General features: G+C 50.3%; 1 protein-coding gene across 2 annotated transcripts in view; it reads left to right on the forward strand.

Annotated features, from left to right (window-relative positions):
• DLG5 (discs, large homolog 5 (Drosophila)) overlaps positions 1 to 25,648 on the forward strand; it is a 102,924-nt gene that overhangs the window by 32,738 nt on the left and 44,538 nt on the right. For both annotated transcript variants that reach the window (XM_012723781.1, XM_012723782.1), the window contains exons 2-5: positions 10,913 to 10,972; positions 16,444 to 16,594; positions 18,681 to 18,824; positions 19,513 to 19,696. In XM_012723781.1, coding sequence (XP_012579235.1) covers positions 10,913 to 10,972; positions 16,444 to 16,594; positions 18,681 to 18,824; positions 19,513 to 19,696 — 539 coding nt within the window. The remainder of the gene's footprint in view (positions 1 to 10,912; positions 10,973 to 16,443; positions 16,595 to 18,680; positions 18,825 to 19,512; positions 19,697 to 25,648) is intronic.

Raw genomic sequence — 25,648 nt, forward strand, 5'->3', positions numbered from 1 at the left:
TTGTTGTCTCTGGCTTCCCGGGGGACAGTTGTGCCACCCTGTGACAGCTGAATGACGTCCCCATCCACCTGCCCACGGGGCTAAGCCCCCTGCCCCCACCCAGAACCTGCCCACGGAACTCAAGTGACAAGATCTAGCCTCCTCATCACCCCCTTCCTTTGCCTCCTGCCCTCCTGAAGCCAGTGGACGCAAAACTTAGCGTAGCTGGACAGGGACAGACATGAAATAGCCTGCAGCGCACCCTGCCTCACCTGGGCTCCTCGTCAGGCAGGTGACCAGTGGAGTTTGGTAATTTGACACTGTTATGCTGATTGTGAAGTCACAGTGAACCCTTGTCACCACCCACCATCAGGACCACAGTCCTCAACTTGGCTAACTGGTTGAGCCACTGCTCTGGGTGATCCCAGGAAGCAAGTGATTTTGGGTTGAGCCAATGGACAGAGACCACAGAGGATGTGGCTTTGTGGCCTCTTTTGATTATGTTTTCTAGTTTTTTTCTAGTACCTGATTCCAGAGACTCCATTGGTTCTTCTGTGTGCTTGGGCCAGGATTTTATTGTGTCTCCTTGAAATGCAAATACAAAGTGAGGGAGCCAAGACTTGGAGAATTGAATGTTTTCAGTTTTGGCAGTTTTGCAGTTATTGGAGGGAATCAGTTACTCATTCCAAAGGCAAACCCCAAACAGATCACTACTGTGCAAGTCTTAAAGGAACTTAGTAAATATTAGGTGACCTGAGGAGGGGGAACCTATATCCCTAAATCATATACAATCATAAACCAGTATTACTGAAATAAAAGAAATTACTAATACTCACAGCAGAGTTGTTGGACATAGTTCAGCTATGATACTGATCCTTATACAGCCACTTTAAAGGGTCACTTTTTCTATTTTCTTTCTACCTACCTACCTGCCTACTTACCTACCTACCTATTGATCCTATGCATTCATTTAAAAAAAAAAAAAGATTTATTTATTCATACAGAACTGGGGCACAAGCCAGAGGTGCAGGGGGGCAGTGTGAAAGGCTTCACCAGAGACAGAGTGGGGAGCAGAACAGGCAGATTGATGAAGTACATTGCTGAGGGGAGCAGTGGGTGAGACAGGAGAGGTCTGCCGCGCCATGAGGGTCACTTCCCTGGACGGATCGAACTCATGCTGAAGTGGCTGCAGCTAGTAGCTTCATAGTGCTGTACTTTAATCTGCTGAGCCACCAGGGAGGGCCCTTACTTATTTACTTAATTGTATGTATTTTGTACATCATTCCTCATTTTCATACACTGTATGCTTTATGCACTCATTTCTGGTCCCCAACACATTCCTATCATCAGTACACCATGCACCATCACCATAGTCCTTTTGTGCTCTTCTAGGGAGCCTCTTTTTCATTCGCCAGCCACTCACTGGACCCTGAAGATAGTCTCTCCTTTCTCATGCAAGCTTTCTGTTTTCCTGTGAAATAATGTTGTTTGGTCCCTCTCCACTTAATCCCCTCCCCGTGCCATTTTCCCCTAGAAGACCACAAAGGTCACCTGCAGGGAAGATAGGCTAACAGACTGGGGCAGGGACGCCCACGCAGAAGCTGTGGGAGAAGCCGGGAGCTGCCCCTTCCCGTGTGAAAGGGGTCATTTATCTGACGGGCTCTGAGGGGCTGAGCAAATAGACTCCCGTTGCATTCTGCCTCCTGGTGATTCTTTCTGTTTTTTCCTGCACTTTGTATTTGCTCTGTTCTCTGGTGCTGCTCACAGCCCTCCCCACCCACCTCTCTCTCATCTTTGATGTAGTTGCCATGGACAGAAAGCTCAGAAAATGAGAGAACAAGTTGTGGACGCAGAATGTTTGCCCCTGAGGAAAACGCATGTTTGCACAAAATCCTGCCTGACAGTTTCCATTTAAACTAAGAAGTTGAAGGCCCAGCAAGCCCTAGGAAATACGAAAATTGCCACTTTGTTGGTCTGCATGCTGATGGCAGCTCATGTCTGAGTCCTGTCTGTCACCAGAGAGCTGGATTTTCAGATGAGAACTCCTAACCGGCCATGGGAGACTTTGCTGCAAGCTCACACGCTCCATGTCACCTCGGAGCCTGCTTGTCTGCCCCTGAACGTCTCCCCTTTGTTTTCCTGAAATGTGATGAAATGGAACATGCTTTTAAAAATAGGTATTTTCTAGGGCTGACCTGCTGCTGGTATTATTGGCCACAGCAGTCTTATTTCTGCCTCATGAACCCTTTATCTCAGCTGATTGGACACTGGCAAGGAACGCTGCTTATATTCTTTTTTTTTTTTTTTAAGATTTATTAATTTATGCATATAGAACTGGGTACAGGCCAGAAGTGCAGGGGAAGTGAGAGGATTCACCAGAGAGAATGGAGAGCAGAACAGGCAGATTGATGGAATAAACACTGCTGAGGGGAGCAGCTGGCAAGACAATAGAAGTCTGCTGCACCATGTGGGTCAGCTCCCTGACTGGGGATCGAACTCAGCTTAGCCACCCTTTTGAAGCCCCATCTCCAGATGTGGTCATGAAACCGAGTTAACGAGGGGATTTTACAGGGACGTGGTTTAGCAGTTGTTTGGGTAGGCATGCCTGTGCGTGGTGAGGCCCCGACGCAGGCCACAGCCCTCCTCCAGCTGTGATGAGGCCTGGCCCAGCCATGCCACCTCTGGACATCTGCAGAGCGTCAGGCCTGGGCAGTATAGGGGTCCTTGTAAGCACTGAGGAAACCAAAGTATAACTAGAAAATATGGCACCGACACTCTTCAGGCTTCAACTAAATGTTCGTTAGTGGGGGAACCACCTCCACAGTTAAGCAGGCTTTGGGGGCTTCTAACGCAGGGGAGGAGCCTGCACATGTTGCTCTCAGGGTTACCTGCAGATGGGACTGGACTGAGACTGAGAGAGACTGGGATCTTCAGGGGCTGTGCTCTTTGGTTTCATTTGTGTTGCTTTGTGGTTGCGGCTGTGGATTTTGGGGTTTTCTCACTGTACAAACTAGTGAAATACATTCTCTGATTAGTTAAGATTAACTTTCTTTCTTGAGGATTGCCTGTAAAAGTAACCCACATCCCTTTGGCATTTGAAATTGCTTCTCTGATCTCCTCTCCCATTTCCTGGGGTTGATTGGGCCACATGATAGACCTTGTCTGGGCTAGGGGTCGGGTAGCTCTTCTCTCTGCATTTGAGGAAACAGTGGCCTCAGGCTTGCTTTCCCAGCCTGGGAGTAGAAGAGTGGTTATGCCCTCAAATCGAAGCTGGGTTTGCTGAAATAATAGGTGCGAAACTGGAATAGGTGAAAGACTGCATTCTGGTTTTAGTGAGGACACTCATTAGCCTCACTTGAGTTTTATTTGTCAGGGGGTGGAGGATGACTGGCAGAAAGAACACGCACTGCTTGAGTGTGCTGGTTCCCCCCCACCCCAACCCCAAGTCCAGGCTATCATCACCGGAGCAGGCTTTGCTTCTGGCGATGGAAAGTCAGACTATGAGTTATTCCCACCTGGCACTGGGCTGATGGACAGACCCCAAACTGGACCTTCTTTTAGAACTCAGTCATCTCTGAGTGGGGCCCATAAAACAATGATGGGTGATTTTTTTTTTTTTTTTACCAGCTTTGTGCTTCTCCAGCAGCATCCAGGAATCTTTCCAGCTGTTGAAGGTGAGGAAGGAAGCATGTTTTCGGACTGTTGACTTTTTATCTCTGGAAACCCAGCAGCCTTCCTCTTTCCTTATGTACCAGAAGGGCAAACCAGCCCAGTAGGGATTTAAAAAAAAATTATTTATGCATACAGAACTGGGGTACATGCCAGAGATGCAGGGGTGGTGAGAGGATTCACCAGATATAGTGGGGAGCAGAACAGGGAGATTGATGAAGTACACTGCTGAGGGGAGCAGCGGGCGGGTCAGGAGAGGGCTGCCACGCCATGTGGGTCACCTCTGGTTCTGGGGATCAAACTCACACTGGGGCAGCTGTGGCTGGCTTACAGTGCTGCGCTTTAACCTGCTGCACCACCAGGGAGGGCCCAAGCCAGCAGGGATTTTTGTTGACTGAATGATTAATTCTGGGCATGCTTGTTTTCTTTTCCTTTTTTTCCATATTTTTGCCTTGGGGTGTGTTTTTGTGATGAGGGGGAGGGGAATGAATCACAGATGTCAGTGCTGACATGGGGAGTATTTCCTCTGGATCAGATAGCTCAGGTAGTTCTAGATGATCTGAAGTCCAATAAGATGGCAGCAAGCAGTGAGTGTAGAACCCAGCAAGCTGTTTAGTCATGCTAACCCCACACTGATTCACATGCAGGTTTGGGAGGTTAGCTCTAGTCACCTAGGACATGAACCCCATTCACCTTTGAAAGATAGATTGCCAGTCCTTATATTGACCAATATTACTATTAGCAAACTCAGTTTTGCTTTAACACTTTGCAGCTCTATGGCTTTATCTCATTGAGGGGAAAGCACAATCAAGTTTTAACTTATGAACTTGATACTTGGGGAAGGGAGTGCATCTTCACCTGATCCAAGGTTAACAAGACTTTGTGTCACCAGCTTCTCTGTGCAAGTGAAGTAGAAGAGGGCTTTCTCCACCTAAGTGGCTGAACAGAATGCATGAAGGCAGGGCCTCCCCACTGATGTGCCAGGTTCCATGGTTGCCCCATGCAGGCCTCCCATGGTCACTCCGTACCGCTCTGAAATGTTGGGGCTTGTCAGCTTCAAGTTTGGGCCTCAGTGTCCACAGCCTGGGGCCGTGCAGAGAGGAGGAGGCCCAGGGCTAGGGAGGGCTGTGTCTGCGTTGAACCCTGCTTCTGTGAGGGGGTTGCCCAGCCACCAGAGAAACCTACCCTGTCAGCTCCTGTATGTAGGTCTTCAGAAGCAGGAAGGTGGACTCTGAACGAGGTGGCCAGTGTACCACACTTTCACTCCCCCGACTTTTCTCATCTCTGGACTCATGGAGTCAAGTGCCTCCTGAGTGAGGGTTCCCACATTCTGGGACTTCCTCTGCACCCAGCATGGGCGTGGGCTGGGCAGCCGGTGGGTTGGCACTTCTACCTCTCTTGACTTCTCGCTTCTGGTCGCCAAGCCCAGCTCAGCGCACAGGGCCTGTTGGATGTCCTCTTGAATGGGAAAGGAGGGGAGGGACGGGCACACCCAGTTGTCAGGGCCCCCTGGCTAGCAGGCCTGGCCTTGCTCTGAGACTGACCTTCAGGGGGCAGACTCTGCCAGTGTTTCCTTTAGGTTGAACTGGCTACGTGGGTGCCTGTCCAAATCCACCATCCTCCAGGCCCCATGCCAGGCCTCTTCCTCTGTGAAGCCTCCCCTGACTGCTCTTGTATCTTTAGAGGCAGGCAGTAGCTTTGTATTTTAGGGAACAGGAGCTGCAGGCTGTGGATTAGACTGCCTGGGTTTGTATCCAGTCTGCCCCTGACTCTACCATGACCCGAGTTAATATTTCTATCATGTCTTAATGTTCTAACCCATTGTTTCCTCCTCTGTAAAATGGGCCTAATGACCACGTCGAGATTGATGTGGGGATTAACTGGGGTGACGTGTGCAGAGTGCTGAGCATGTCCTGCACTTAGCAGTACTCAGCGCCAATTAACAGCTATTATTACTACAGTGAATGTCTTACAGTCCAGCATTTTGTTACAGTGGACTGTTTCACCTCTCACTCCAGTTCAGCTTTTAATTTAGGTAATCACAGGATTGACGACTGATTGGAAGGCCTGGTTTTAACATAGAGAGCTAACACGGAGAGCACTAGCCAGCCAGATGCTGTTTTCAAGCTGTTATTAACTGAGCTGATCCTCTGTGAAGTAAGGACTCCCATTATTCCATTGAACAGATAAGCCCACGGAGGCAGGGGTAGGCTGAGTGGTTTCTTAAGGGCACTTATTTATTTCTTAAATAATAGAGCTGGCGTTGAAGCCAGGCAGGCTGGTGCTGGCATTAGAGTTGTGGTCACAACTGCCTCTGTCTGTAGATGAAGCCCTCGGCTCAGAGGGGAAGGGGCTTCTGCAGAGCATCATAGCCGGTGCACCTTCAAAGCCCCTGTCTGCTTCTACCAAAGCTGCCCAAGGTCCCCCCAAGGCCATGCACATGTTGGGCGCATGAAGGAAATGATAAGCAAGTACGAGAATGCGCAAGCCCTCAGCCAGCTGTGTTTCAGCAGTGGCAGCTCAGGTGTGCGTTGGGGGCTGGCAGAGTGGTGCAGACCCCGTGTGCCTTCCTCCTGTGCCCAGGCAGCGCCTCCAGCCTCCAGAGCCTGCACTTGGGAAGAGCAAACTTGCCTCGCCTCCACCCTTTGAAGTCCTCACAGTGACCCAGAGCTGTCTCACAGTGACCCAGAGCTGTCTCAGGTCAGTGTGGCAGGCCAGCTTTTTCTGGTCCTGGGAGAGCACAGGGAGGACTCTGCGTGCTGGCTCAGGATGGGAACAAGTCCCTTCCCGGCGCAGGTGTCAGGGAGGAAGCGTGAGTCACCTTGGCCTTGCCAGCCCAGGTGAATGGAGGGTGTGTTAGGGAACATACTCTTGTCTGTCTCGGCCCCACAGTGTGCTGGAGGGGGCGGGAGAGGGCCTGGGAGCGCTGGGGTGTTCCGTTACGTTATTATCGCTAGGGTGATTGTACTGGAAGTTCTTTTGAAGTGGTCTCTGTGACCCAGTGGGGCTGAGTCACAGAGTAAACACAATTAGCAGAGGCTGGCTGGGCTCCTGGAAGGAGGCAAACAATACTTGTTGTCCAGCTGGTCCCAGACTTTGCTGCTCTCCCAAGGCTTCTGTCATACCTTCCACTTGCATCCTACCTGCTTGCTCCGGTCAGCTTTGGTGCCTACATTCATTCCATATGGAGACCACACGCCCCGGGGCCTGCCAGACATGCAGAGTCCCAGGCCCAACACCAATTTGCCTGGTTAGACCCTGCACTCTGTCCAGAGCGATTCCTATGACAGTAGAGATTCCCCTTCCCATCTAACTGTCCCATCCACATACCTGGGACAACCTGGTTCATGATTTCCTTTTCTGACACTGTTCCAGTTTCTTGACTTTCTGGGGTCCTCTCAGGCCCTCTGCACAGGTTTGCCTGAGTTTATGGGGAGCTGGCAGTGCCCTGCTGCTCTTTGTGCATGTGGGTGGGGGTGGGATCAGTGTCTGCTGGGGAGCCAGGCAGACTGGAGAGCCCCCGTGGTCTGGGCCACCCTGGGAGGTGGGGGGCCATGCCTTAGGTCTGGGACTGGTCATTGCAGGTGCCTCCAGGGCTGCTCTTGGGGAAATCAACTGGCCTTGACTGGACCAGGTGATGGCCAGAGAGGGAGACTGTACAGGCCAGGGTGTGAAGGACTCCTTTTGTTCTCCACGTTGGGCTGTGACCTCCAGAGGCCGGTGACTGCCACCTGCCCCTCAGAAGCCACAGGCTTTGAAAGAACACTTTAGTGTAGAGTGTCTTCTTTTGCCTTTTCCCGATGGTCTTGACCACACAGACTTTTAAAGACTACAGTAGCCACAGAGACAAAGCACGGCCAAACAGACATCTACCTCAGGCCTTTCTTCTTCCCGAGTGACGTGTGAGGCTCTGGGAACATTGTAAAAACTGGACTCTGTCTAACTTGAATCACCCCTGCTGGCCCCACCACCAGCTCCCAGGAGCCCTGCTAGTTGGCGTGGGGGGCGTGATGCCCAGAGGTGCAGAGGGAGATGGCGTGCTGCCCCGAGTCAGCTCCCATCAGGACTTCGAGGAAGAAGTGTGTTTGGTTGGCCAGTGGCTTCTCCAGCCTCAGAGGGAGATGGGTGGGGAGAGCGAGGGTGTCTGCCAAGTTTAATTAACAGTGGAAACTCGCCGTGGGGGAGAAGAGAGACAATTTGAAGGGGAGGGGCATCTTACTGGCAGTGTCGCAGGGCTGATGCCAATAGTGAGAAAGAAGCAAGCATTGCAAGGAGCGTCACCGCCGTGGTGTTGCAAGCAGGACAGGGCTGAGCCCAGGGGCTGAGCTCAGAGACGTTGGAGGTGTGAGGGGGAGAGTTTATTTATGCCTGCTTTTCCGAGTAGGTGTCTTTTGAAAACAGCCTACCAACGTGCCAGATGGCTTCCTTACCCTATGAAGAAAAAAAATGAAGGAAATGGTGGTGAGTTTGATATTAGGTTGCAGTCTTGGCAGTCTTGGTCTTAGATGAGATCAGATCAGTGGTTATGTATACTTTTACTTCACAGATCTTTAAGTAACACTAAATGTTGATGATATGGGAGAGACATGATCTGAAAAGTTTGAGATGCTCACTGTTGAGACAAAAAGGACGTATTCAGTGATCCACAGAACAAAATCATACAGGTTGAACTTGAAATCTGGAGGCATCTTAATGAAGGTTGCTTATTTACTTTTTTTAAAAAAAGATTTACTTATGCACACAAGAACTGGGGTACAGGCCAGAGGTGTGGGAGGTGAGAGGATTCACCAGCGACAGACTGGGGAACAGAACAGGCAGATCCGAGGGCGAGACAGAAGAGGTCTGCTGTGCTGTATGGGCCACCTCCCTGTGCTGCAGTGGCTGTGAAGAGATTCCTAGTGCTGCTCTTTAACCCCTTGCGCCACCAGGGCGGCCCCTGGTTATTTACTTTTTCCCGGGGTCAAGGAATTTCAGGCTAAATGGGGCTTTCTGGTTCCCTCTTCCTTCAAATGATGTGCCCATCCCACCTGTGATAATCCCTGCTAGGTGTGCAAGACCTTCCCGTGAAATGTGCTGCAGACGCCCCCATGGCAGCCTTGGCATGTATCAGACCCAGGCTGTGTGTCTGCCAGGCCCTCCTGACCTCTGCCCACTGTTCCCAGTTCCGCTTCCAGAGTCAAATTCAACATTGAATCCCTCCTGACAGAACTGTCTGGAGACAGAACACTGCCCCCCTCCCCTAGACATCCTCTTCAGTGCACACGGAAGCCCTGCCAGACACTTCTGGTCCTGTCCTAGTTCTTGCCCTCACTGATGTCCCTGTTCTGGTCTTCATCTTTCCTACCAGCTCACCTGTAGGCTGTCCGCTGAGGCTGTTTCTCGGCCCACATGTGGCCTGCAAGTCTTCCTCTTCCACGGGGGCTTGCCTGTCCCCTGGTGTTCTGTTCCCTGCCCCTCCCATAAGCTTACCTCCTCTCCATGAACTTACCTCCTCTCCTCCCGTTCTCCCCCATGTGTTTATCTCCTTTCCTTTCCTTTTGAGGGTGTGCAGATAGGCTAGCCAAGAGTTGAGGTGGGTGTGGGTGTGCAGTGGTGACATTCATCTGAAGAGGTGGGAACCTGTTCTCCCATCTCATAGTGTTGTCAACCTGTGTTACCTCTGTAAAGAGAAATGCGTATTTTCTTTTGGAGTAGGGCGAGAACCCTTTACATTTGGCCCCTCCATTTCTGGAAGGTCTCTCTCTCTCTCTCTCTCTCTCTCTTTTAATCTCTAATAGTTTATTTTTACATAATTTTGTGCATTTTTCCTTCTCAGTTGCAATCCTCGTAGGCTTCCCATCCCCAAATCACCTGTGCCATCACCATAGTCCAGGACACTTCCCTCCCCTCACTGTTTTTGATCCCATTCCCCACTCCACCCCCATAAAATGTCTCTGGTATATGGCTGTTCATCATTATCATTATTTTCTCGCTTGGTCCATTATACTCCTGCTATGAGTGAAACCATTCGGTATTTTTCCTTTTCTTTTTGGCTTATCTAAGCCTGATCTTCTCCAGCTCCATCCATGTTGCTGCAAAAGATACGTGTTTCTTTTTTTTTTGGTGACTGAGTAATATTCCATTGTGTATATGTACCACATCTTTTTAATCCAGTCGTCCACTTTTGGGCATTTGGGAACCTAAGTTCTCTGTCCCTCTCGGCAGATTCTTGACACTAAACTCCTAACACTTGTTCAGGACTTACTCCAAAATCCCACCCCTGGCTTACCTGCTCTGCCCAGCATGCGCACCTGTCCATTGCCACCGTTCCATCGGCTTCAAGAACAAAGCGTCGCCGTCCCCATTATCCTGTTGCATTTGCTGCGTCACCTCTGCGCATTGGCTTTTTGTGCCCAGTGGTAGCCTCTGAGTCTGTTTGCCTTCCCTTTCAGCTTAAGGTGGGGAAAGCATCTTATAAACCATCCAGTCCAGCCCCTTCCTTTTACACACTAGGAAACAGAGTTCCAAAAAACTGAAGCGACTTGCTCAGTCGCTGGGTTCAGAAACTAGGTCTCTTGACTTGAGAGTTTTTTTCTGATATACGGTGGGTGACACATCCTGACTGAGGATATTTGTATTCAGACCAAACAATGGTGGTTGTTTCCACAGCAGGACTTAATGTTAAGTGCTACTCCTCCCCGCCACCCCCCTAAAGCAGGTGCTGCTCCTCGACTTCAGTGACTGTAATAGCTCATCATTTTATGAGTAATTTAATAAGGGGGCAGTCACTGACTAAATTACTGGGGACTGAACTTGAATACAGTTAGGACCAATTGTAGAACAGTCAGGCAAAACGGGAGAAGTAGTTCAAGATGTTTAACTTATGTAATGTTACTGTTGCTACCTGCATGGTAGCAACAGTCTTGATAAAAATCTGAGGGAAACACCCAGACCCACTTTAAGGGGCATGTTGCTCCCATACTGAGTCTTTCCCCAGGTGTTCTGACAGCACACCAGCAGGCTGGCTCCAGGTTCTCCTCGCCTGTGTGTGGTTCAGTCTCAGAGCCAGAGCATGGTAGGAGAGTAGGGAGCAGGAAGGTGAGGCAGCAGGAGCCAGAAACACCACAGACTAGAGTCCTTGCTGCCCTGTCTAGGGCTCTTTGGTCAGGTACGGGGTTAGTTCTCTGGCTGGCAGTGACCGACGATCGGCTGGCCTGACGGTGGTCTGTGGTAGAGACAAGAAGCCCGTTGGGGCTAGTAACAACGGTCTGTCTTCTGTTCCCAGGCTCCTGCTTGTCCATCATGCCATCAGACTCAGGAAGCAGCAGCTCCCTCAGCAGTGTGGGTGAGTACCAGCTCCCTGGGAACCCCTCCTTCCAGGAGGATACCAGGAGGGTCAGGGGTTTGGGTGTGGACTGGGGTGACCCTGGATTCAGGGAATGCCAGGTCGTCCATGGGTTATCTGCTGTTGAGTACAGTCCATTGTCTCTCATCACCAGCATGTCCTCCCAGTGGAGGAGGGTAGACACCTCCACAGTGTTGGGAGGGAGCTGGATGCCGGTGGGAAGCATGTGTTTTGCTACTGCTTTCCTTTGGCAGGCCATAGGACTTGTCAATGAGCCTGTTGTCCCCCCTACTTTGCCAGGGTCATAGTGACCACTGTCCATGAGACTGTTCCCTTTGGGACTGTGCTTTGTAAGCAGGGGCAGAACATTGGGCATTGTATTGCCTTAGGGATGGGAGTAGCCAGTCCAACCTGATACGGATGTGTTTCTTTGAGTCCCATCTGCTTGTACTTCACTAACGATGTCCTGTAGGAAGGTTGTAAAAGTTTCCCAGCCTCCCCAGGCACCTGGGACCCGTCCACTGTGCTCTATTACCTCTCATCAGCTGCACCTAGTGAACTGTTGCAGCAGGAGCGTGATGAGGGAGAAGAGACACAGCAGGCTTGGAGCAGGTTTGCAGTGCAAGACGCTGCTATTTGAGCAGACGTTCTTGGGCCATTTATTGAAATCATACAGACTGGTAAGAGCTGATCATGCGACAATGGTATGAAGAATAAGGTCTGGAGGGTGGGATAGGAATAGGGGACAAAGTCTTGTGGGGAACAGGAAGGGGACATCATGACCATACGTCAAGAGACATTTGCGTCAGCAAAGTATTTGATGTTATCGCAGGCAGAGTTTTCCCGAGACCACCATGGAGATAGTCACGTAATCAGGTCAACAGTGGCCTAGATGTCCCCAGGCCTGCCTTGTGATATGGGCTACATACTCTGCAGGTAGTTAAGGAATGCTCTGCTGTGATTTGTAGATAGCAAATAGGTCACGGTGAATCGAGAAGTTTTGAGTTGGAAGGGCTCACAGAGGTCATTAGGCTCGATTTTTTGTTTTCTCCTGTCTGACTGTCAGAGAGAGGTGGCCTCCAGCCCGCCTGCACAGCTACCTGGGGGGTGGAGTTCGCTGTGTTAACTTGGCTAATGTGTACAGGCAGCCCCCGAGTGCCAGCAGTGCTCCGGACACAGTGGTGAACAGCAGCTGTAGTCCCTGTGCTTGTGGATCGTGGGGTCTAGTGGGCGACAGTTAAATAAAGAATTATGACATGTGGTCAGAGTGATGGAGGAAAACAGCTTCCACGCGGAAGGACCCCCATTGGTTTGTTAGGACTGCCAGGACAAAACATTAGACAGAGTGCTCACACATTAGACGTTCTTCCAAAGCTGTGGAGGCCTGAAGTCTGAGTTGGAGTTGTCAGAAGACCGCACGGCCTCTGAAGGCTCTGTGTAAGCACACGTGCAGGCCTCTCCTTCCTTCTGGTGCTGTGCTGGTCATCTTTGGCATTCCTTGATGTGTGTATGTTTCAGCCCAGTCCCTACCATCGTCTTCACATGATGTTCTCGAATTGTGTCTCCACATTTACCCTTTTGTAGGGCCAGGTCACACTGGTTTAGGAGCCTGTCCTGGGGTCCCTGATTGTAGGGCCTGGTCCCCCTGGCTATCATTAGATGCTCGGATGGTCTGTCCTGTTTCAGCTCCAGCTTGACCCTCCCTGCTCACTGCCTTTGCTCCCCAGCTCCCAGGCCGTTGCTAACCAGCAGTCTTGAAGTTGCAGTGTCTGTCTGCTGTAGCATCTCCAGGCAGTTTCATCAGCTTCTTTGAGTTGTCCCCCACTCCTGGCAGCCTGTTACTGAGTAACCTGTCCCATGGGTAGGACCTGCCAGGGTATGCTGCCCCTGGCAGGCAATTGTTCCTTTCTCCTCCCCATTCATCCTGACTTCATTTCTCGCTTGCTTTTTATTTCTCATTCTGGGCAACTGGAGACATTTACAGAAGAAGAGGAGACATTTCTGGGCAACTTTTTAAAAATGAGGCTTAAGTTGCAAGTAAATTGGAGTAACAGGAGAGATTTATGAAAGTGCGGCCTCCTGACGCATTGGCAGGAGGAGGAGCTGAGTGCTTGCTTATGTCCCCGTGAGGATTCCTGGAATGTGCAGCCCTGGTTGATGGGTGTGTGGGGGTGTCACCAAGCAGCAAGGCAGTGTCCTGGCTCCTGGCGTCCAAGCAGCTTTCTTCCTCTGGGCCTTTGCTGTTCGGGGCTCAGCTCCTCTGTTCACCAGACGAGTGGGAGTGTCTCCTTCCTTTGGAGCACACACTCATGCTCACAGGGTCCTGGTGCGGCCTGAGCCCCTATCTTACTTTCTACCCAGGTGTCTCAGTCTGGCGGGGCGGCTTCAGCAATACTGACAGGATGGCTTAGAGAAACAGAGACTTATTTCTTGGGGTTCTGGAGGCTGGGAGGTTTTCACCCCAGAGACATGGAGTGTCTAGAGAGGACCCTCTTCCTGCCTCATAGGCGGAATCTGAGCACTGAATCTTTACATGGAAGAAGGGCACGAGAACTCTCTGGGACCTTATCTGTCAAATAATTGCATTTTAATTTAATGTCTTTAAAACTAGAATGATGTGCAGGTTCCATGAAGGTGTATCCTGTTGTTGCTATATTTTAGAGCTAACACCATGCCTGGTATGAGGACACTTCTCGTGTAGTAAATAAATAAAACAATCAGATAGAAAAACAGGCAAAGGAAAATTACATACAAACAGAAAATGGATTTAAGAAGATGTCCAGACTTTAAAGATGCAAATGAAAAAAAGAGCTCTCGTGATACATAAGAGAGGCAAAATTTAGCAAGTGTAAACTGGCTCAACTTTCTACAGGTTAATTTAACAGTTCTCTTGATATTTTATGAGTGTTCTCTAATTAGGAATTATTCTAAGACTTAAACCTACAGAAACAATCATATAGATAGAAAGAAGTTATTTCCTGACACCATTGTTAATAGTCAACACTAGTGTCCCTCAATCAAGAATGAGGTGTGGGGCACCTATCGAACACAACGGTGTAAAGGTTTCAAGAAAGTCTCATGGCTTGAAGGGAAACCTGTGTGTGGAAGTTCAACACAGGACTCTCCTAGGAGAGGTTATTGACAGCAGGTGTGGGCTGGAGGTTGTGGGGGAATAAAGAGAGGACGATACTAGAGGGCAGATGGACAACGTCTGCTGGAGGTGCAGGTTGGCTGTTCTGGCAGCGATCCTCCGAAGAGAGAGCCCATCTGAAAAAGGGGCTTTGGAACCTGCAGTCATTTTTGAGAGTGTAAAGAGGCCCGAAGATCAGAAAGGTGATGAACTTTTAAGACCTTGTGCTCTGGGTCAGGCAGAAGAAGGAAACCTCTGTGTTCACGCTTACCGCTTGTGACCTGGACAAGGTATTGAACCTTGATGAGAGTTTGTTTCCTAGCCTTTGAGGTGTCAGTAGCAAAAGTACCTTCCTTGAGTGGCTGGGATCAGATAATGTCTGGAGAACACACGAAAGCTCAGAGGTGCACCGGGGCTTCTCCTGGTGGCCGCCTTGGGGGCGGTAGCTGCAGTGGTCAGCCCCAGCTGCACACCCAGGCCTGGCTCTCATCCCAGGACACCACTGACTATCTGTGTGACTTTGAGTTGATGGCCTAATCTGGCTGGGCCTCAGTTTGCTCTACTGTAAAATGGGGCAATAATTTTCATACTTTCCTGCGATTGTTTGATTAATTGAGGCCTGGGACATCTTTGCTCACTGCTGTGGGCTGGTCATGACTTAGAAACATTGAAATCCCCCCTTTCCGGGTGCTTGTCGAGGCTTTTCATGCCACTGCCTTGGGTTTGACTGACCACTCCAGGGGTGGGTTAAAGGGGAGATAGTAGGCCTCTCTGGAAGGGGCACTGGGCATGTGTCCAGAGGAAGCACACATGTTAGAGAGCTGGGTAAGCTACTGCAGACCAGATGGCAGCGTGGAACTGGCTGGATTAACACTCACGAAAGTGATTTCACTTGCCAGAAGAGGAAGCAGTTACACAGGCCACACGGACCTGTGTGTTTACTAGGACTCCTGGGGTCAGGCATAAGGATCCAGAGTCTGTGGGGGGAAGATGAGGAAAGGCTTCTCATGCTGTGAAGCAGAGCTTTGTAGCAAGAAAGGGTGCTGGTGGGAACGGCAATGCTGGGCCCGGGCCCTGTCCTACAGGACATCTGACCCAGAGCTCTGGCCTGGAGCACAGGAATCTCCTTTGTTCTGGTGGTGGTGGCTTCAGAGTAACACTTCTTTCAGAGGGCACTCGACTCGGGCGGGTGGAGTGCCAACTTTGCTTAACTTAAGGCTCTGTCTCAGACTGGGGCCCAGCTTGTCACCCATAGTGTCACGTTCACTAATGTCCCTGGCACTACAGGTAGAAACAAGTATCTAACGTTTGTTTTGGGTACCCTTGTTTTGCATGAGTCGCCAGCCTGTAAGGCTTAGTGGGTCAAGGGTCAGCCTTGGTCTTGTGTGTTTTGGGCCTATAGGGAGATAAGGACTGTGCCTGTGGGATGGGCAGCCTCCCAAACCATATCTATAAAGTGATGACTGAGGGAGTTCCTGTGATCCCACTGAGGACCTCTGATGCCTAGAGATATAAGGCGACTTTTTGGTGTTAGTAATACATTCAGAATTAAGTATAGCATCATGCAGTCACAGTTTTCCAGGACGTTGGAAGGCGTTATTTTCTTCGAAACAGATTTGGATTTTGTCAGAGGTGCTGTTCTGGAACAGTGTATGGCATGGTGATTCTTTCAAGACATTCTAGTCCGGGGGTTAGGTGTTGAGGGCCTGGTGTGGGCTGGGCAGCGTGAGGCCCCAACTAACCTACATTACGTCATGCTCACTGTAGCCATGGGTGGCTCTCCTGAATCTCCTCCAAGCCTGCACACTTGGGCTGGGTAGGCAGGTCCTTCAGGCAGGTGGACCGCTGGACAAGGCAGCTACTCAGCGTGCCAGCCTCCATGAGACAAGAGCAGGACACAGCCCATGGCCCTTCCCAGGACCTTCTCTGAGTTCCAGCTGTGTCTTTTTCCTCAGGCTGCATCTTTTCAGCAGCTCTGCTCAAGGCTCAGGCTGGCCTCTTCAGGCCCAGGGTGGATGGTAACTAGTATTTCCAGACCAGGCAAGGATGTGTGGATTAGGATCCAAATGTTTCCATCCTGGATAAGTCAGCGCCAGGAAGGGTAGAGGGGGTCCCCTAGGGTTCTGCTTCGGGGCTGGAGTAGGGGCTGGATGAGTGCATGGATGCTGGAGGCAAGGCTCTCCCTACTCAGTGATGTCGTCTATGAAAGGGGGTTGCTAGCAGGACCCATGGGTAGGGCTGTTGTGAGTAGGTGGCACAAGCCAAGAGCTCAGAACAGTGACTGGCTGGTGAGTGAGGGCTGTTGGCAATTGGAGCTCACTTTATTCTTTTCCTCCCCCAGGAAAGGTGCCTTCCCCACCTCTCCTTACGGACCAGCAAGTGAACCAGAAGTTGGAGAATCTCTCCATTCAGCTGCGGCTGATGACCCGGGAGAGGAACGAGCTGCGGAAGCGCCTGGCCTTCGCGAGTCACAGTGGGACCTTTGACAAGAGGTAGTGATGGTGCCTGCCCCTGCCCAGACCCAGCAGGCAGGGCGACTGTCCTGACGCCGTCACCACCCCTCTCCTCACCTTTATTTCACGGGGTGCTCTCAGCCTTGCTCTTACCTTACATTGAAATGCTCTCTCCATAGGCAGTGTCTGCAAGCTGGAGAGGTGGGGGGGCCACTGGCTACTCTCATTTCGTGGAGTCACAATTGGAGCCATGACCTGAGTCACATAGACAACTCGGTGTGGGTGTGTGTCCATCGTACACTGTGACCCCGACAGTGCTGTGTGTGTGTCAGGAGGGCCAGGGGCCAGCCCCTCAGCCTTCCTATTGGCCTTGCAGGTGATTGTAGGGTGAGTGGTTCTAGAGGCAGCTAGAGGAACTTGGTCCCACCTCGGTGTCTCCTCTTTGATTGGGTGTTAGTCACAACTTCTCTCTAGGCTTCTCATTTCCATCCCTCAGATTGCCCATTTCCTCTTTATCCCATTTGCTGCTGTGTTCACTCCCCTCCCTAACAGAGAGGGCAGCCCTGTGGCTGAACCCTCGCAGGTCCCTGGTATAAGAGGATACAGCACTGAATCTGAGGAGGTCCCAGCCTGCCTCATCACTGTATTTTGTATTTTGTAAATACACAAAAAATGATTCCGGGCCACATACATTCTAGGAAAGGTATATTCTACCTGGCTTTCTTTGTGGTTTTGAGAAGAATTGTTGATTGCTTCTTTTGTTGGAACTTAGAGGTAGACACTGGGGCGAGGGGGGTGGGTGTGGCATATGGAGTGGGGTAGAGAGAGAGTCTTGACCTACCCCCACAATTCAGGAAGGCTTCATGTAGGCGGAGCGGGAGGCCTATAAGTGTCAAAAATGGTTTCTTTTTTTTTTTTTAAGATTTTATTTATACATATAAGAACTGGGGTACAGGCCAGAGGTGCAGGGGAGAGGATTCACCAGAGCCAGAGTGGGGAGCAGAACAGGTGGCTCTAATGAGATACACTGCTGAGGGGAGCAGGTCTGCTGCACCATGCGGGTCAGCTCTCTGGGCAGGGGTGGAACTCTTGCCGTAGTGGCTGGCGATAGCTTGGTAGTGCCGAGACTTAATCCCTGTGCCACCAGGGAGGGTCAGAGTGGTTTATTTGTCTGGGAGATGCTGGGAGGGGAGGGGAATTGGTTTAACTTCTTTGTTTTAGGAGCCTCAGGGGCTTGTACCTTGTTTTGAGAAGAGTTCCTCTGGGGTGATATCTTGAGGTTGCTCTTAGGAGGCTGTGCCCCCCAGAGAGCACAGAAGCAAGGGTGTGAAGACACAGTGTACTGGAGTGCATGTTGTCCATGACCTTTCCACATTTTGAAAGTGGAGACTGATCGGCGAGGCCTTAAGTGTTAACTCTCTGGCCCTGTTCAGAAAAACTGTGCTGATCTCTGTTCTAGAGTAGAAGTTCTTAAATTCGAGCATGCACCAGATTGAGAAGGCTTGTTAAAGCACATATTATGTGTGCTCCCTTCCTTCTTCGTCTTCCTCCTTCCCTCTCCAGTATCAGAAGGCCTGGGGGCAGGGCCCAGAATGTGTATGCCTAACTAGCTTCCTGGTGGAACCAGCAGGATAAGTCCAGGACCCCATTTGACAACCCTTGCTTCTGGCACCACTAACTGTTGTCAGCCTTGGCTGCGCATGGGAATCCTTTGGAGAGTTCAAAAGAAATCCTGACTTCCGAATCTACTCTCAGGGATGCTGAAGAAATTGGCCTGGGCATCAGTATTTTAAGCTTTACTCAAGATTTAGAATCACTGTTCTAAAGAGCAAGTTCATAACATGGGAAGCTCCTGGAGAATGAGACGGCACTTTGACGGTTTTCCAGACCCAGGCAGGGAGGGGGCACTGGCAGCCACGGCTCCTTCCAGTGCAGACGGGTTCTGTCGCTCTGTGTGAGGCCAAGACAACTGGTTTAACAAGCACACACAGGTGGTTGCAGTGTGCAGACTATTGTTTGGAAACCTCTGGGTTGAGTGACCCAGGACACGGCTTCCTGGGCACAGGTGTTACTGCCAGCATGATCCCAGGGCCCATGTTCACGGCCTGTTTCCTGTCTGGACCAGGCCCTACCACAGGCTGAACCCTGACTACGAGAGGCTGAAGATCCAGTGTGTGCGGGCCATGTCGGACCTGCAGAGCCTGCAGACCCAGCACGCCAGCGCCTTGAAGAGATGCGAGGAGGTGGCCAAGGAGACCGACTTCTACCAGTGAGTGGGGCCTGCCTGGTCAGGACGCCCAGCGTTTACAGAACGGCCACCCTGACTTGTCTTTTTTTCTGGACTTGGAGTCAGAGATTGGATCTAAGTCCAGAGTCTGGATCTAGTTCTGTCTGCCCCATTACGAGTAGTGGGCCTTCAACTAGGAGGTTTGTCTTTGGGCCTCAGTTTTGCTAAGTTCAAAGTGAGGCTATTAGCCCTTCACACCATCCTTTGCCAGCTTTCAGAGTCACAGTGTGGGACGTGATGTAGGGCATGAGGCAATAGGCCAGGCAGATCACTGGGCTTCTGGGTAACTGTCCAGGGGCTTTGCTACAGCCTTTACTCCAGGAGAAGCAGACAGGGTGGTGCAGCTTCAGTCTCCTGGTGCCCCTCTTAGGGTATTTACCTGCCCACCTCCTGATGTGTGCCCAGTAGACCTTCATGTAGAATCAGGTCTCCACACTGGGTACAGACTTAGCCCTCTTTTCCTTGGTCTCATACATACATGTGTCCTTTTTGGTGCCAGGTTTGTGTCTTCCTGGATGTGGCCCATATGGGGCTCCCCTGGGGCACCACTTAGCTGCTTGCTACTGACTCCTGTCTGATTTACTGGGGATACTGGGACCTGGAGGGGCTGGTGGCACCTTGGGTGGGGGTTGGAGGCTTGCCGAAGCTCACTCTGTGTGTGGGATGTCAGCACCCTCCACAGCCGGCTCCTGAGCGACCAGACGCAACTGAAGGACGATGTGGACGTGCTGAGGCGGGAGAATGGACAGCTGCTGCGGGAGCGAAACCTGCTGCAGCAGTCGTGGGAGGACATGAAGCGGCTCCGTGAGGAGGACCAGAAGGAGATTGGAGACCTCCGGGCTCAGCAGCAGCAGGTAGAGTGGACAGCTGGGGCAGACCGAGGTCGGGTCCCCCCCACCCCCCCACCTTCCCACCTGTCCGTGCCCCACATCAGCTCACCACCATGCATCCATTCACCTGTTCATCCACCCATATACCCGCTGCCCCTCCACCCACCCATGTGAGCATTTATTTGTGGAGTGTCGTCTTGGAGGCATTGGGATACCTGTGAGCAAATATTGTCTTCGCCTTCTGGACTCTACAGTCCCATGGAGGAGACAAAGGATGATAAAGTGATCACACATATCTGTGACTCGTTGCAGACACGAGGGCTGCCAAAAAACGAGGGACTGAACAGGTCTCTGCAGTTTATAGCAGGTATTCAGCAGCCTGGGGGCTTGGGGGTTTGTAGCTGCTTTTCTTTGTGTGGCTCCTGTAGGACTGCAGATGGAGAGAAACTCGGACGTACTAAAACCCTGTGCCAGTGGGAGGGAACAGTTACTGTTCTGGGGTGGGAGTGTGGCCTGTTGCCCTTGCTGCTGTCTGCTCTTGTTTTACATTGACAAAGTCACGAGGCGTAGACCAGTCAGGACACTGTCTGGTTGTGAGTGATGATGGCCGGGCGTCATCGTGTAGCTCATAGGTGGGAATGAGCTACACAGGAATGTGGCAAGGGCTGGTGGTCTCCACCTGCAAGTAGTTGCATGTCTGGGGCTAGAAAAGAGAATGAGTGTCCTTCAAGAACTGCAGTGCAGGCCTGGTTAAACAGAGAACCTCGTGCCCGTCAAGACCACTTAGAGTTCCCAAGTTAAGGTAGGGCACTGGGCTTGCTCAGAAAGCTGATAGGTGTCAGTCTGAACTCATCTGATAGCTGAGCATGGCAATGTCTTCATTGCTTTGTTTTCATTTGCAATGGAAAAAAAAAAAACTCTTTAACTGTGAAATTGTTGCAAACTAATAGAATAGTTGCAAGTATAGTACAAAAAATCTCCCCCCCCCCATCATCCGAGAATAAGTCTCCAACTGCCACACTTTTAGTCCCAACACACTAATGTGTACACTGTACTAACGTGGTATTCTCCTACGTGACATAACTCAGGAAGTTAGTGTTCCTAACATGCTACTGTCTTGTCATCAGACCCCATTCGAATCTTGCTTTTTACCTCACTAGTGTCTTCAGTCAGAAAAGGATCCAGGTCAGAATCATTTCATTTAATGTTCATATCTCTGAATGGATCTCTCCAATATAGACCATTTCCTTTGGCTTTGACCTGTGTTACCTTGATGCTTAGGGTAACCCAGGCCAGTGTTTTGTATGCTGTCCTTCAATCTGGATCTGTCACAGCCTCAAGGTTTAATTCTGCTCATCCATCTTAGGCAGGACTGCTACAGAAGTGGCCTTCCTCTCCTTGCATCCTATTGATAAATGGTCTCACTTGCCCCTGGTACTAAAGACTCCACTGAGGTGGTGTCTCCAGGCATCTCATTACAAAGCAACTTGTTTTCCCTTTGCTAATCTGTCTCTGTATGGGCTCATGGTTTCCTGTTGTTATTCAGTGGGTTATAATCCATTTTTGCCAGTGGCAGTCCCTTCAAGCTTGTTTCCCTTTTGACAGGTCTGCCTCTTTGAGCACTTACTTAATCTCCTTTTAGTGGAGTATGGTATTTAGAAGCGAAATCAGTGAACTGGGTGTGCTCAGAGCTCTTGGGGTATCCCTGTGCCTGGGCCCTCTCACTCAGTGGACTGAGTGAGAATATCTGAGTATACACATGCATGCACACCCTCACACATACATGGATGTATCTCTGTCCTCCTCTCTCCCTCCCCTTATGTGTCTGCCCCTGTAGAGATCCTTGTCTACATCTGTATATGCAGTAGGAGGTATATATGTTGAAGACCATGAGTTCACACTAACACTTCCAGTTCTAGTCCAATACCTCAGGGATATTCTAGTTTTCTCCTCCTTTGTTGAAACTCCCTTTTACCATGACACTGATTTCTTCATGTGTTTACTTGGGTGGTTCCCCTGCACTCTTCCCCAGGCCACACTCCATTCTCGCCCTTTCTAGTCCCTCATACGCTTTAAATTTCCATTATTTTTTTATTGCAAAATTAATAATGCATTTTGTAAATTAATCAGTTATTTACTTATAGTCTCATGTCACAGAAATTAGCTACCAGGAATACGTTACTGGTGAAAAGTTTGAGATTTTTATCTGTACATACAGAACTCTGTATATCTTACTGATTTATTTCACAAAATGGAATCTTGTAATACTTTTTGTTGTTGACATTGTGTTTTTTTTCCTGATTATGTCATGCGCATCTATTTTGGTACAAATTCTACTTCCTTGTTTTTAACTGCTGCAGAATGTTGAGTTAATGTAGAAGCACCATAATTGATTTAGTCAATCTGTTTACCAACTCTTGGATAGTTTTTCACTATTTTCCTATTGTAAACTGTATTTCATCGACAAACTTGTTTCCGCTGATTATGTTCATTCTCTGATGTTTGTTGAGGTCTTAAATGTTGAGGTGAAGGCTGAGTGGGCGCCCCTAAGATAGATACACTTGAGATATCCGAAGTATTTTCCTAGGTCCTGTTGTTTGTGGAGGGTCAGGTCTGGGTGGGGGATTGGCAGGCCCTCCCCAGACCTTACAGTCATGCGGAGGGTTCTACGTGTGAGAGGTGCATGCAGTTCCAGGCAACAGGAGTCCAGCCGAGCAGAACATTCTTCAGGAGACACCACCGTGATCTCAGAGAAGCTGCTATCTCCCTGCAGGAGTTATGGCATTGTGCTGGGGTGAGTTTCCAAGGAGAAACGACACCCCTGTGCATTGTATCAGCACCATCCAGGGATCCTCCCTCCTGTGTGTCCTTCCTAGAACAAATAGTTAGGACTGCAGATTTTCAGTTGTTTATAGAGACAAGACATTTTTGCCTCAAAAAAAAAAAAATCCTTTGGAGAAGTCCAGTGTGTGAAGCAGGTAAGGATGGCGCCTCCGTGGCCAGTCGGGGTGTGTGGCAGGCACAGCCAGCAGAGTTCCTGCCCTGCTCTCACTGGCGCGCTGCGTGGCGAATATGCCCACCTGAGGGCAGGTGCCCCTCCCTCTTTCCATTGTCACCCCATTTTGTTTCCTTGTTCATTTGTTTGCAGACATTTTTTCATCCAGGTCTAAACTTGGCTCAGTTATCTCCTTTAGTCGGGTTTTTATTCCTCTTTGAGAGACGCATCATTTCAGCTGTTCTGTGGCCCCATTGTGGCCTAAGGGAAGCGTCACAGAGAGGTAGAGGCAGCTGGGGCCTTCTTAGCGTGGCCAGGTTGGTCTCCCGTGCTTGTCCTGGGAGTGCAGGGCTGTGGCTGGTAGCAGTGGCAGCATGGCCATGAGCGTGACTCTCCCTTTAGGTGTGTGCTGTGACCCTGTGTGTATCCTACGCGGACCAAGTCTGGGTTGCCGCCTGCCCTGTAGAGCAGTCAGCGCTCTCATTTACTGCTGCTGGGGGTGTAGAATGTGTGATCGTTTTGAAAAACAGCCTGGCAGTTCCTCAAGCTAGGCGTGGTTACCAGTGATGCGGCAGTTCCACTTCAGGTGTCTACCCAAGAGAACTGAAAACATGCCATGGAGACTGCACAGCGAAGGGGCCTGGCAGCAGCATTCTGCACAGCCAAACAGGAACACGGGCCAGTGCCATCAGCTGATGCCTGGGTAAATCTAGTGTGGCATAGCCATGCCGTGATGCACTGGGCACTCGGGGGAGGAAGTACTGTGTGCTGCAGCACAGGTGAACCTTAGGCCTGCCGAGGGAGAGCGGCCGGTCACACAGGCTCTGTATTGTCCGAGTCCATTCATATGAAGTGTCCTTTAAAACTCATAGACGCAAAGTGTCTGGGGGTGGGGGCTGAGGGTGCAGAATGACTGCTCATGGGAATGGGTTTTTTGGGTAGCGATGGATATGTCCTGGAATTAGACTTGTAGTTGTTCACAGCTCTGAATATGTCCCAAACCACCGGGTCATGCACTTTAGAAGGGTGAATGGTATGGTATGTGGATTACATATGTTTTATGTGTATATGTAAATAAAAAGATTCCAGTTACCACTCAATCATTTAAAAAAAAAAATCTGATCTCATGGAGCTTGAAGGTCCTTTGCCTCCCTCTTCTGACTTTTCTTAGGGCTAACAGCTTGTGCAAACATCGGGACAGGGCTTCTCCCCTCCCATGCTCCCCATCTTGTTCTCCCCTCCAGCCCACCCTTGTCCGCCTCGTCTATAGCAATTAGCCGGGATTGGGCAGTTTATCCACAGTGGTCATCGAGTTGCCCTGCTGGCTTGTCTGCCCAGGTTCCCTTAGGTACTACCTTGGGAACTCCTGGTGTGTGTTGGGGTAACCTGTTCTGCCTGCCAGCCAGCCACCATCACCAGGTCTAGGGTGGTACTGGGCTGTGAAAAGCCCTAGCAGAGGAAGCAGAGAATGAGGGGCAGGGGAGGGGGTACAGGTTTCCTCCCCACCGGGCCTGAGGGCAAAGGTTGACCTCCCCAGACAAGGCTGGTTTTGTTGCCTGGATCCTCCCACGCCTTGTTAACTTGAAGAGGCCCTTGCCGAGTAAATGGGGCTGTTTGACTTGCATGTTTGCTTGAGGGATTTGTGGGGCTCCCCATCCCTCTATAAGATTTCTCTCCCAGGAAATGAGGCAGCCTGGCTGGGCGGGCGGGGCTCCATAGGCCAGGGGGCCTTGCCAGTCTCTTCCTGGAGAGCAGCAGGCAGGTGGATTTCTGTGCTGGGGTGCATGCACGTGTGCGGGGTCTCAGCCTGCCAGCTCCATCCCTGGGATCCAGAAAAAATCCTGGATTTTTTCAGGATTGTGTCAAAATGCTCAAGAGATCCTAGCCAGAGATCACTGATTTGTGTTTGAGGGTGTTGACAGAGGGGATGTTTTTAGGTCTTCTTTCTTTCCTATAATAATGTATAGTCTTTGGTTATAGTTTTTGGTTAAGAAAAGAAAAAGAAACTTAAAACATTTACTGAGGTCGCTGGCCCCTCCACCCCCAGCTCCACTGTCACTCCTAGAGATGACTGACTAACCTCTCTGAACTATTTGGGATGTATTTTGGTACACATTTTTTATGTCATTTCACAAAATTTAAATATATATATATAATTGTCTTTTTTATTGAGGTAGCAGTGTTTCCCACTCTGAGTGATTTAGGGGTATAGGTTCACACTCTTCAGGTATATGTTACCACACCACACCTGCCACCAAAGCACCAGTAATCCTGTGTAACATTACATGATACCTACTTATTTTTAATTCTTACCTTACTATATACCATGGGTCTGCTTATATTTTCTATAAATTTGGCATAGTTGTTCATAGTTAGTGTTCAGGGATTGATTCATTCCTCTGTGTGTGCATTGAGGGTCTTGGTTGGCTGTGCACTTTCCGGTGGTAAATGCCCTTCTCGGCACACTCGCCTATATCCTATGTCCCCTTGTGCACAGGTTCTAAAGCTTGAATTTTAGAGGTGGAATCCAGTACAGAGCAATATGTCCCCCCCCCCCTTTTTTTTTGTAGCTTTTTCTGGTGAGTCATAAAATCTGACGTCTTTTTCTAGATACCTCAGAAAAATGCCCTTTCATGAGCCTGACGGAAGAAGACAGGGAGGGGATTCTTAGTTCCTGCTGGAACTGCCTCACTGGGAGGTCCAGTGTGGAGCGGGCAGAGTGGGGACGGGAGGCCCATCTCTTGTTGACAACCCCGCTGGAGCGGGTTGTGACTATCTTGCCCGTGGATGGGGCCAGACCCTAGAGGTTTGCTTCCTCTGGATCATTTTCAGCCCCTCCTCACAGGCAGGAGGCGAGCACCTCACCTCTAAAAACTGCAGCCTGTTCCAGACTGGAAGTCGACTGTTTTTCTCATTCTGGAATTCTGGGCCATATCCAACTATTCTGTCACTCAGACCTCTTTAACGTCCCCGGAAGCCGA

Source organism: Condylura cristata, unplaced genomic scaffold, assembly GCF_000260355.1.
Source record: "Condylura cristata isolate star-nosed mole 26May11 unplaced genomic scaffold, ConCri1.0 scaffold00011, whole genome shotgun sequence".
Classification (NCBI taxonomy): domain Eukaryota; kingdom Metazoa; phylum Chordata; class Mammalia; order Eulipotyphla; family Talpidae; genus Condylura; species Condylura cristata.